At 40.3% G+C, this 12,765-nt stretch overlaps 2 protein-coding genes across 3 annotated transcripts in view; both read left to right on the plus strand.

Annotated features, from left to right (window-relative positions):
* The first annotated feature begins 766 nt into the window (after window positions 1-766).
* LOC129836465 (sulfotransferase 6B1-like) lies at window positions 767-9,769 on the plus strand. The gene is made up of 7 exons (XM_055902670.1): window positions 767-1,065; window positions 5,130-5,242; window positions 6,129-6,218; window positions 7,233-7,359; window positions 7,509-7,603; window positions 7,701-7,857; window positions 9,135-9,769. The coding sequence occupies exons 1-7, from the start codon at window positions 873-875 to the stop codon at window positions 9,260-9,262; spliced, it is 903 nt and encodes a 300-aa protein (XP_055758645.1). The 5' UTR covers window positions 767-872; the 3' UTR covers window positions 9,263-9,769.
* Window positions 9,770-12,454: 2,685 nt separating this feature from the next.
* Window positions 12,455-12,765, plus strand: part of acoxl (acyl-CoA oxidase-like) — a 48,484-nt gene continuing 48,173 nt past the window's right edge. For both annotated transcript variants that reach the window (XM_055902671.1, XM_055902673.1), the window contains exon 1: window positions 12,455-12,684. In XM_055902671.1, coding sequence (XP_055758646.1) covers window positions 12,530-12,684 — 155 coding nt within the window. In that variant the 5' untranslated portion in view covers window positions 12,455-12,529. The remainder of the gene's footprint in view (window positions 12,685-12,765) is intronic.

Genomic DNA, 12,765 nt, shown 5'->3' on the forward strand with positions numbered 1-12,765 from the left:
CAAAAAACATTCTGCTCTAGAGATGCAATCACATCTTCTCTGTCTCCTCTGTTTTGGGCTTTTAGGGGTTGATGGGTTGTCCTTATTTCCCCTGTATTACCAGCAGCTGTCTCAGTAAGGAGTAGTCCAATAACCTACAATAAAAGCTAGAATTAATGACGTATGCATACCAAGATCCCAGCAGGATACGCTCTGCAGTAAAACATCTAACTAAAACCTCCCATTTTATTTATTTACCCCATGACCTTGTCTATTACCGGCACTGTTGAATGGGCCTCATTTCCAAAAGCATTATTATACAGAGATTATTAATTTCCATTAAGAGTATGGGGAAATGTGAAGTCTGATCACACGCCATGATTTATGTCCCACTGGGTGTGTTTGATTTGGTGGCACCATGTCAAGAGGGAGGCCAGAGAGGAAGCTTATTTGCTTATTTCTGGGCATGAGTAGTCACATTGTACAGAAACGGTTAATCAAGTGACAGTGAGAAATGTGAATGAGCCAACAGTATTTACTTTAGTTTTGAGTGGATGAAGCTATAGGGGCCACTAGATTCTAAGGGGAATTCCTGCACATATGAATGGTTTATATAAACACTCATGGGAGGACATTTCAACATCTGAGATATCACACACAGGAAACCAGATCTTCTCAACACCCCTACAGAAACCAGGAAACTCCTGCTTCTCATGCAAGCTTTATCTGAAGGACACACCTCTTTCTCCTCTTACTATACTCACTCTCACACACAACCATATTCACACATACCCACACTCAGAGTGGAGCTTGTGGCAGTCCAGCTGAACAATTTCACTGGAGGTGTAAACTGAAAAGATTCAAGCTTGAGATTTTCTCCAGGATTATACAAAATGAGCAGTTCTTTCTTAGCCAAAATCCAGTCCAAAATGGAACTGGCTAAAGATATGAAGGAGGAGGATAAGTTGTACAGATATAATGGAGTGCTGTACCCTGTCCTCATGAGTCCAGAGGAGAACCTGAAGGCTATGGAGAGGCTGGAAGCAAGAGCAGATGATGTCATGTTAGTTGCATATCCCAAATGTGGTAAGTCAAAAAATATTTAAATATGGAAAAACTGTATTTAGATGGTCAGAAGAATGTGCATTAGTAAAGTCATGTGTAGTTAGTTCCTTGAGAGACATCCTTTGGCAATGAGCATCTTGCTTATGCATTTATGTTTTCTAATAGTCACTGACTAGCTTATTATATCAAGTTTCATCAGTGGAAAAAGGAGTGTTCCACTTGGTCTTTACTAGTCTACTCTCTGCCTATACCTACTGTACACGCTTAGAAAAAAAGGGTTCTAAAAGGGTTCTTCGGCTGTCCCCATAGAAAACCCCTTTTTTGTTCCAAGTAGAACCTTTTTTGGCTCCAGGTAAGCCCATAACAATGTATGAGGTGTATACTTTTGTCTCAAAGTAGATTTAAGACTACCAAAAAACGCTGTATGACCATGATTTAGCCCACTGCAGTAAAAGGTTAAGGTTCGAGATAGCACTTTTTTTTATAATAGGCTCAAAGTTCAAGTTCAAAATACAATTGGGGTAATGAAACTTACTCATAGTGTCTTACACATAGCTCATAGCCTATGATATTTTGTCTTGCTGTGTATTTAAAAAGGAGACAGACAAAAGGTATTTGACTTGCTAACTGGGTTTGAAGTTATCTAAAATTCAGTTTCACAATGGATGGGCCTCAATGTTTGGACTTGCAGAATATAATCTGTGTGCTTTCTTTTGGGGTAGGCCCTCCCTGTCAGGCAAAAAGGGTTGCAATAAAGTCTGTTTCTGGTTTTAACCTTGTCAAAACAACCCAGTTTTGCAGCTTTGTCAGCTCTTTCCTCTGCACACTATAGAGTGATAAGGTAATCAGTGTTGAGGAATGTTGAATTAAACACACACCGCTCTGCACGCTGGCAGAGAGGCACCCTTGTAACAACGGTTAATGTAATAACACAGGTTAATGTAATACCTTGTAACAACGGTTAATGTAATAACACAGGTTAATGTAATACCTTGTAACAACGGTTAATGTAATAACACAGGTTAATGTAATAACACAGGTTAATGTAATACCTTGTAACAATGGTTAATGTAAAAACACAGGTTAATGTAATACCTTGTAACAATGGTTAATGTAATAACACCGGTTAATGTAATACCTTGTAACAACGGTTAATGTAATAACACAGGTTAATGTAATGACACCGGTTGATGTAATACCTTGTAACAACGGTTAATGTAATAACACAGGTTAATGTAATACCTTGTAACAACGGTTAATGTAATAACACTGGTTAATGTCTAAATGTTAACTTTTCGATTTATGATGTCATAAAACCGGTTTATGTAATATCTTGTAAACATTTTTAAATAGATACTGTAGTAACTTCAACCGATCATGTAATAGCATTCCAAAATCTATGCGTCACGTAAGACTTCCCTAATTTTAATACACATACTACCCTCCACCTTTCGCTAACACACACACAAACCCATGCACACTCTTACAAACACACACAAGCACACATTGAAATGCACACACACACACACATAAAATGTTTATACAACATCAATCGTAAAGGAACTTTCAAAAATAAAAGTCCCTTTGAATAGCTCTTTATATCATAACAAAGGAAATTTATTTTTTGCTGTCACAGTAGCCATCCCCCAACACACTATTTATGCAACGTTTAATATGTAGAATAAGGATTGTGTAATCCTCTTTTTTTTTGCAATCCAGGATCAGATCAATCTGGTTGATTTTGAGAATGTTTTTTTTAAGGATCGGACTAAGATCATTTTGATCCAGACACCACAATATCAAGATCACAGAATCTGGATTTTCAGTGCTTTTAATAGACCTACACCTAGCCATCTACTGGACAGGTCATGTTCCTACTTCGACACTGTCATAGGAAAACAGAAATTAGTAAACTACATGACTAAAGGTACCTAAGATTAAACATAATAGAGCCTGCATATTACTTGTAAGTACAGTCGTGGCCAAATGTTGAGAATGACACAAATATTAATTTTCACAAAGTCTGCTGCCTGAGTTTGTATGGTGGCAATTTGCATATACTCCAGAATGTTATGAAGAGTGATCAGATGAATTGCAAAGTCCCTCTTTGCCATACAACTGAACTGAATCCCCAAAAAACATTTCCACTGCATTTCAGCCCTGCCACAAAAGGACCAGCTGACATCATGTCAGTGATTCTCTTGTTAACACAGGCGTGAGTGTTGACAAGGACAAGGCTGGAGATCACTCTGTCATGCTGATTGTCATGCTGATTTGAATAACAGACAGGAAGCTTCAAAAGGAGGGTGGTGTTTGGAATCATTGTTCTTCCTCTGTCATCCATGGTTACCTGCAAGGAAACACGTGCCGTCATCATTGCTTTGCACAAAAATGGCTTCACAGGCAAGGATATTGCTGCCATTAAGACTGCACCTAAATCAACCATTTATCGGATTATCAAGAACTTCAAGGAGAGCGGTTCAATTGTTGTGAAGAAGGCTTCAGCGCCAAAGAAAGTCCAGCAAGCGTCAGGACTGTCTCCTAAAGTTGATTCAGCTGTGGGATCGGGGCACCACCAGTACAGAGCTTGCTCAGGAATGGCAGCAGGCAGGTGTGAGTGCATCTGCACGTACAGTGAGGCAAAGACTTTTGGAGGATGGCCTGGTGTCAAGGGCAGCAAAGAAGCCACTTCTCTCCAGGAAAAACATCAGGGACAGACTGATATTCTGCAAAAGGTACAGGGATTGGACTGCTGAGGACTGGGGTAAAGTCATTTTCTCTGATGAATCTCCTTTCCGATTGTTTGGGGCATCCGGAAAAAAGCTTGTCCGGAGAAGACAAGGTGAGCGCTACCATCAGTCCTGTGTCATGCCAACAGTAAAGCATCCTGAGACCATTCATGTGTGGGGTTGCTTCTCAGCCAAGGGAGTGGGCTCACTCACAATTTTGCCTAAGAACACAGCCATGAATAAAGAATGGTACCAACACGTCCTCCGAGAGCAACTTCTCCCAACCATCCAGGAACAGTTTGGTGACGAACAATGACTTTTCCAGCATGGTGGAGCACCTTGCCATAAGGCAAAAGTGATAACCAAGTGGCTCGGGGAACAAAACATTGATATTTTGGGTCCATGGACAGGTAACTCCCCAAACCTTAATCCCATTGAGAACTTGTGGTCAATCCTCAAGATGCGGGTGGACAAACAAAACCAAGGGGTCCAAGTCAGTCACACAGGTTTTCCATATGAGGAGATTCATCCATCTCTCTGCTGTACAGAGACATCCCTCTCCCTACAGTACATGTACTTATTTGACACTATCAACATAACTGAACACGCACATATAATGCAGTCAATTTAATATAATGAAATAATGCAAGTGGAGGTAAATCCCCAATATCAGCTTTACGCTTTTTTCAAACACAAAATAATTTTAAAAAAGTACTACTTTCAAATGGAGATAGCATGGGCAGCGTTGTTGAAGCTGTCACAGACACCATAATGGCACAGATACAAAGATGAGTCCTCTATCTAACTCTATGGGCCCTGTATGGGGAGAAAGCCCCATGTTTCTATAATAATCTGCATATGACATAAACATGGTTTATGTGGTCATGTACCTGCTGGGTGGCCGGTAGCCTAGTGGTTAAAGCATTGGGCCAGTAACCAAAAGGTTGCTGGTTTGAATACCTGAGTAAACATGGCGAAACATCTGTCTGTGCCCTTGAGCAAGGCACTTAATCCTAATTTGCTCCAGGGACGCTGTACTACTATTGCTGAAACCATTTTATGGATCATACAAAACACTAGGGGCTGGTTTCCTAGATCCAGATTAAGCCTAGTCCTGGACTAAAATGCACTTTCAATGGAGACTGGTTTTTCATCCATGACTAGACTCAATATCTGAATAGGATTGACCCTGATATTACAAATATTTTGGCATAATGCAATAATAACTCTCTCGTCTCATGGTTAAATGTGATGACACTTTTAGAAGAATATCAAATATATATACCTCTCTATTCCCGATCCCTCTGCGTAAATTGAAAAACGTAAATGGACCTGAATGTTCTCTGTGTCTGGCAGGTTTTAATTGGATGGTGGCGGTGCTGCGTAAAATAATAGCACAAGCAACTGGTGAGAAAGCAGAGTCCAAATTCCCTCCATTGATGGAGTTCTTTGGGACCGAAATGCTGCAGGTTTGTGCAATACTGGTTGACTTCCTGTAGCTTTAGCAACACTGCAGGTTTGTCTGCCTCAAATAAATCAAATATAGAAATACGACAGGTGTAGTTCATTGGAAATCCTGTTTATGGGTTGTTTGGTTCACTAATGCACAGATCCCCTATAGTCTAAAGAGGTTCTATAGTTATATTGGGAGGTGTTCAGCTAACTTTAGGTCTATAAAGTAGGTTTTCAAGACAGAATGTATATACAGCTAGGTGTAAAGGACGTCACGCTGCTTGCTTAGCGAGTGCCGCTCTCTCCTGAGTCGGCGCATACCGAGGCTCGAACTCAGAACGTCTGCCTCGCAAACACATGTGACCACCCTCCCGATGCGTCTATCTAGTCTGCAGCGCAAGTTGAGACAATTCAGGCTGAGGAGTGAGTTTCACAGATCCCCACCCGCTAAATAGTCATGTCGTTTTGCTGTTCTGTAACTGGCCACAATAATTACATGCAGGTGTTGCAATAATGCTGTGATCCAATAAGGCCAGTTAGTGAATGTTAAGTGAATTACTAACACATGTTCAGTGAGTGGCCTCAGCCTCTGTGTGTGTAAATGCTAGCACAGCTTGAGCTCATCCAAGAAGACGGGTCTAGCTACAGTATACACCAGTGATTCTCACATTGAATGCAATTAACTGTGGAGGATATAGTGAGATTCATTCATATAAAAGTGTTTTGTATGGCCATCTGTGTCAGGACAGGAGTGAAGAGTTTGTTCACTAAACTTGCGAGCTCCTGTGCCTAAAATTATATAACATGCCTGTTTGCACAGTGTCTGCTTAGATGAGCGTTAGAGCAACAGCATACCATGGCTCACGTAGAGTTAAATGGACACCTTGTCTATCTATCTCGCAGGTTATTCACCAAGCACCGTCCCCTAGATTTCTGGGGACACACATGCACCCAGATAACATTCCTGAATCCTTCACCACAAAGAAAACAAAGGTATGTACTTTCAACCAGAACATAGGTGTTGTTGTGGAACTCACAACAGCTGTTTTTTTAATGCTCCACAGTAGTTCATCTTCTTATACAAAATTCCATCACAACTTCCTCCAAACAGCAACTTGTAATTCCCCTGTTGTATAAGAGTGAAAGCTTTTCCTGTGTAGTATGTCAGCTAGTGTTTCTCTGCAGAGGCAGCCACAGCAGAGAGCGTACCACACAGACAGATACATACACTGCAAATCACACTGTACAGAGTACATGGTAGACAGATTAATCAAATAGCATACACACTTAGGACACTTTTCAGCAGACAGTAACTATGCTACACTGAAATATAAAACCTCCAATTTGCAATACAGTGTGTCTCACAACTCACCATAACTCTGCCCTCCCCTTCCCTCAGTGTAATGGACACAAGGGGAGACAGAGAGCTGGTTTCAAGCACAGGGAGCAGCAGGTGTTTATTTAAAAGAACCACAGGAGGAGGCAGGTAGCTGGGTCCAGGGCAGGCAGAAGGTCATACAAAGGGGGTCCAAAGCCAACAGTATAGGCAGGGAAAAGGCTAGTAATGTAGTCCAGGAGATCAGGCAATAAGTAGATAACAGGCTAAAGTACAGGCAGGGAATAGCCCCCAAAAAAGGCATCGTTAGTGAGGCAGGCAAAAACTATCATACACGGGAGGCATAAATCACAGAGAAAGACATGTCACAAAACAAACAATACCTCACAGTGATGGGGTGCAAAGAACTGAACTGAAGTGTGTGATAATAACATACAGGTGTGTGAACAGGTGATTAGAATTCAGGTGATTAGGATCTGGAGAGTGAGCGGCGTTCAGGGGATCTAGGCGTTTGAGAGTGTGAGCTGGAAAGTGAGCTGGGGATCTACGTGTTTTAGGGTGTGAGTTGGAAGCAGACGTTACACTCAGGATATAAACTTTAAAGAATGTCCTGGATCAATCTATAAAATATACTGTTGTCATAATCATGGTCTTCTGTTGATCAAAAACAGATGCTGGTGATATTCAGGAACCCGAAAGACACAGTGGTCTCTTTTTATCACTTCTCCAACAAGAACCCAGTGCTACCCACTGCAAAGTCCTGGGACTGCTTCTTCTCAGAGTTTATGAGTGGAAAAGGTACCTAAAGTGAATAGCCCTTATGAAAATTGGGTTTATATGTTGGAGTTTGCTTTATACGAAAGTATAACTTGAGTCAGTTGTATTACAGTAAGATTTGTACCTATACAGTACAAAGCCTCACCTGAATAGTAATGTCCTATTCCTAGTTCCCTGGGGTTCATATTTTGACCATGTACTTGGCTGGGAGAGGAGAATGGATGACCCTAACGTGATGATAGTCACCTTTGAGGAGTTAAAACAGGTATCAAGTATTCCTTTCTTTTTGATTACAGACATTAGTTTTGATCGGTCTGCTTTCTGTCATTTACATTCTGTCATGTTAATTGTGACCCACACAGGACCTGAGTGAAGGTGTGCAAAGGGTCTCTGAGTTCTTTGGTTTCAGTCTTAGTGATACCCAAGTCCAGACCATCGCAGAGGAGAGCACCTTCAATGCTATGAAGGAGAGCTCCAAGGCCTCACAAGGCCAGATGGCCAACGTCTTCTTCAGGAAAGGTGTGTGTGTGCGTGAGAGTGACAGAGGGAGCAAGAGAGAGAAAGAGCGCTGTATGTGGATAGAGGGAGCTTTGTTCCAGAGTTTGTTTAATCCTACCCACTGGAGACAGAAATTGTGGGATTATGGTGAGACAAACAAACACTTGATATGATGTATGTTGACTATGAATACAGACTCATGTCTCCGGTCTCCTGGTCCTCTATCCTTAAACAACCGTTGTCCTTTCCAGGGAAAGAAAGCATTGTCATACTGACCTCCTATAGGTTGAATGAATTATTAAGTGCCAAAAAAGTTACAGGGTTGATGATTTCAAATCAGCCATAAATCGCCTTATGACAGGGGGAATGGAAGCTTGTTGTCTGCAACAGGGAGGGACAATTGAATGCAAATTTCCCCAAAAAATTAATTGTTAAAACATTTCTAGCCTGCCTAATGTTTACATGTTATGCTCAACCCACTCAGTTTCCTACCACAAAACATAAGAAAATGGCTTAAAAGAGCAGAACAGGCTCCCCTGCGTTTACACTGTGATTTGACTAGATGTTCAATGTTCCTTTTAGTAAAAAAATAGGAATAGTTTCACCATATTAAAACGAGAGTTCAGTTCATGTAATAGGGCTGACCTTAAAATGAGGGACGGTTTACATTTTTTTCTCCTTAAATCACATGAAATAAATAATAATCTTCACAAATGACTTTGTCAAAAGAAAGAAAAATAACTAGGGCTTTACAATGGTGAAAACTTGGAGAAATGTTGGGGTTAAGTGGGTTAAAATCTTCCAAGAAGTCACAGAAAATGCTGAATTTTTGCAGTTTAACAAGTCTTTATTCATATTTAAAAAGATTTGAATTTTGTATGTGGTCTAAATTATAGAGCACTTTATTTAATGAATCAGGCTTTTAAAATCCAATATTGGTGCTCAATCTCTAATTCAAATATCAAAGGGGACGCAGAAGGGACTCATTTCATGGAAAGACCCATATACTGTATGTTTCATACTCACCATGTACATTCACAGTACTGCATGTCTTAGGTGTAAAGTTGAGGTAATCTTAACATCAAGCAAAGTGATACAACTATGTTATATTTTTTACAATATGTAGGCTACCTCACACTACCTTAAAGACTAGGTCAACTGTAATCTAAAAATAACTATAGATAATTTGCTTTATGTCCAAACTACAGAGTACTAGAAAATGTTATGTCGCTCTTGCTGTACATTGATCATGTGTTTTAGTTGTGTTCATGTGTTTTTGATGGGTATTTCCTCCCCAGGTGAAGTAGGGGACTGGAAGAACCATTTCAGCCCAGCCCAAAGCCAGGAGATGGACACAGCATTCAAGAAGCACCTGGCAGGGACTACGCTGGGGGCCAAACTAAAGTATGACCTGTACTGCAAGTAGACAGCAGACTGGACAAACACTTACTGAGCTGAGACAGGACACAAGGGAAACACTGACAGGGAAGATCAACCCAAACAGGCAGGCTGGTATGCAGTAGCTAAACTGACATTCACAATGAGGTATTTGGTGGTGCAACACTTGTTACTACAGAAACACTTTATTCCACTTGGCTATTCTACACTGGAGCCATTGAAGGGCATTTTTGTGGAAGTGTTACATGAGAAGAGTGGAGACTGGTGGGAGTAGCTATAGAGGGATGGCCTCCTTGTAATGGTTGGAAAGGATTATATGTAACAGAGTCAAACATGGTTTCCATATGTTTGATGTTTGATACCGTTCCATTAATTCCATTACAATGAGCCTGTTCTCTTACAGCTCCTCCCACCAGTCTCCACTGCATGAGAAAAAGTCGACATGACAATGACAGACTTCATGATAGATTTTTAAATTTTGTAATCCTTGTTTTTATATCACTGTTTGTTGATTAAAGTTGATATCGGCCTTGTATGCATTTTACAATATTTCAAGATGTCAGTGGAGGCTACTGAGGGGAGGACGGCTCATAAATGGCTGGAATGGAGCGAATGGAATGTCAAACACACGGAAACCATGCGTTGATGGTGATACCGTTCCACTTATTCCGCTCCAGCCATTACTACATGCCCGTCCTTCCCAATTAAGGTGCCACCAACAACCTGTGTAAGATGTTGTACTTTTCAGTTCAGAGTAATGGAATGTGTCAAAAAGTATAGTTCTACAAATGACATGCCACATGACAAACTATAATAATCATATGCTCAATGTCCTTGCTAGAACACCTGAGAGATCATATGGTAACCTACTTTACTGCAGGCCAGCAATGTGACCAGTTGCATGCAATAAAACCCTTGGATTGCAATGCATACAATACTAGATTCAAAGCAAATAGAATTATTCCATTTGGAAAAGGTGACCAAGATGAGACTGTCTAAATTGAAAGTAAAACATTCCATAAATTCTTAATTGTAAAGAGTGACAATCAAAACAGGGAATTTTCAAAAACTAAGACTATGGTAGCCTACTGATGTGATATTTACCATAGATACGGTATACATTGCGATATTCACCATAGATACGGTATATATCGTCTGATATTTGTGCTGTATGAGGGCCTACACTGGGGATTGCACCATTTCTTCCCTTAGTTGATAATTTCCATTATCCGTGAAACACGTTTTGATTTAGTGAAAAGAATGTCTATATCCAGTCGGTACAATATAGAACAAAAATGTTCAAATGCACTGTAGGCTACCTGTTATTGATACTGTTTTAGTTGTTTGCCATTGGTACTTGCATAACGTGGGACTAAGGCTGTGTTTACAGCCACCCTAAGAATCCAAATCTTATTTTCTTTCTATATCTGATCTACACAATCAGTTTTACATGTGACCGATGTGCACATTCACACTGATGTAACCTCTGAAGTAGCACCAGAGAGGAAGAGGCAAAGCGAGAGGTTTCACGCTCGCCAAAATAAGCCCAACGCATTTCTATGAGCTTATTTTGGACCTAAACTTGTCACCTGCCTTCAAGACAACGACTCCCATTGTTAAGCTGGAGACATGAGCATCTCATCATTATATACAGATTTCTAGTAGCACACAGATGCAATTTCCTGAAACTGTTGGTTAAAATATTATTTAAAAAAAAAAGTTATTGCAGGTCAAGTGCAACAACAAAAAACTTCAGCGCAAAAGCAATAATCACATCTTAGCATCCAGACAGAGACAACATATGGAGGATCATGATTCAAAAGATCAGATTCCATGATTTTGTTATTGCCGTTTACACATTAGGCAAAAGATCAGATAGGTGTCAGACAGTGGAGGCTGATGAAGGAAGGACGGCTCATAATAATGGCTGGAACAGAGCGAATGGAAACCATGTGTTTGTTGTTGATACCGTTCCACCTATGCCGCTCCAGCCATTACCACGTGCTCCCCAATTAAGGTGCCACCAAACTCTTGTGGTAACAGATATGCAAATAATTGGCAAAATATCTTAATTGGACTGCCTGTGTAAATGAAGCCTAAGCATCTTTACTAGCTACATATCTAGATATTGGTTAATCAACCACCCTGTTAATTGGTCAATCAGATAATCAATCTATTAATATCCACTGTGGACAATCAAGCATTACACATTGATACATTTATTTTAGTAGCTCAAGAAATACCATGTTAAAAAATAGACTGTTTTTGTAACATAGAGTAGACCTACCTCTGCGTTCACATACCTGTACAGTATGGTAGAGGCTAACTGCCAAAATAAAGGAAACACCAACATAAAGTGTCTTAATAGGGCATTGGGCCAGAACATCTTCAATGTACCTTGGCATAGATTCTACAAGTGTCTGGAACTCTATTGGAGGGATGCAACACCATTCTTCCACGATACATTTTGTGCTTTGTTGATGGAAACCGCTGTCTCAGGCACAGCTCGAATCTCCCGTAAGTGTTCAGTTGGGTTGAGATCTGGTGACTGAGGTGGTTTATATTTTATGGGGTCAGGCCATGGTAGTCTAAATAATGGCCCGCCCAGGGATGTTAATTGCTTAATTAACTCAGGAACCACACCTGCTTTCAATATACTTTGTATCCCGCATTTACTCAAGCGTTTGCAGTTTGTTGGCTATGGTCTATTCTCTGCTGACATCTAGTGAGTGTAAGTCACACAACATAATTGAATTTAAATTCCTGGGTTTCAGACTTGGTTTCAGTGCACTTTATGATGAGACATTAATGAAATGATGCAGTGCATTACATGCAATTATTTTTTTACTCATTGAATCGTTGATTATATTGTTCCCATTTACCTATACACGTCAATATCATCAATATTTATGAGCAAGTTCTGGGCAAGTATAAACATTACATGTCTGTCTCAAACACTTTTCTCTCTCATTTTGCTGACAGAGACATTTTACATTAAAAAAACGTATGATACTGCTGCGTGTACACAGCCCAATTAAAAAAAAGAACACAAATTGATGTTTTGAGGAATCAGATCAGCTCTGAAAAATATCTCATGTGAAAAGATCTGATGATTGGTCAAAAGACCAATTAGTGGAAAACTATCAGAATTTGGCTGCCTGTGTAATCGCAACCATGTATCATTTTGTACACGTTTCAGCTACACATCGAGTGACATCATCCGGACGCGGAAGTTGACAGTGAAAGTGACAATCTTCAGTTGTGTCTGGTTGTGTTCTGTGTGCTCCGCTTGACAATGGATATTTCCCAACAAGAGAGGACATGTGAGACATCAATGGCTGACAAATCTACTCCAAGTAGTCTTGCAAGATACCTCGATGGTGAATTTTGGGAAACCAAAGATCATATTCGTGAAGAAATATCCCAAGGCGAGCCCTTTCGAACTAGCAGGTTCGTGATCTCTTACTGGTGGTTTTATCCAACTTTTCTATCATATGTTGATCATCACGACTTAATCCTGTGGTAGCTAAG

The sequence above is a fragment of the Salvelinus fontinalis genome, chromosome 37 (genome assembly GCF_029448725.1).
Source record: "Salvelinus fontinalis isolate EN_2023a chromosome 37, ASM2944872v1, whole genome shotgun sequence".
NCBI lineage: Eukaryota > Metazoa > Chordata > Actinopteri > Salmoniformes > Salmonidae > Salvelinus > Salvelinus fontinalis.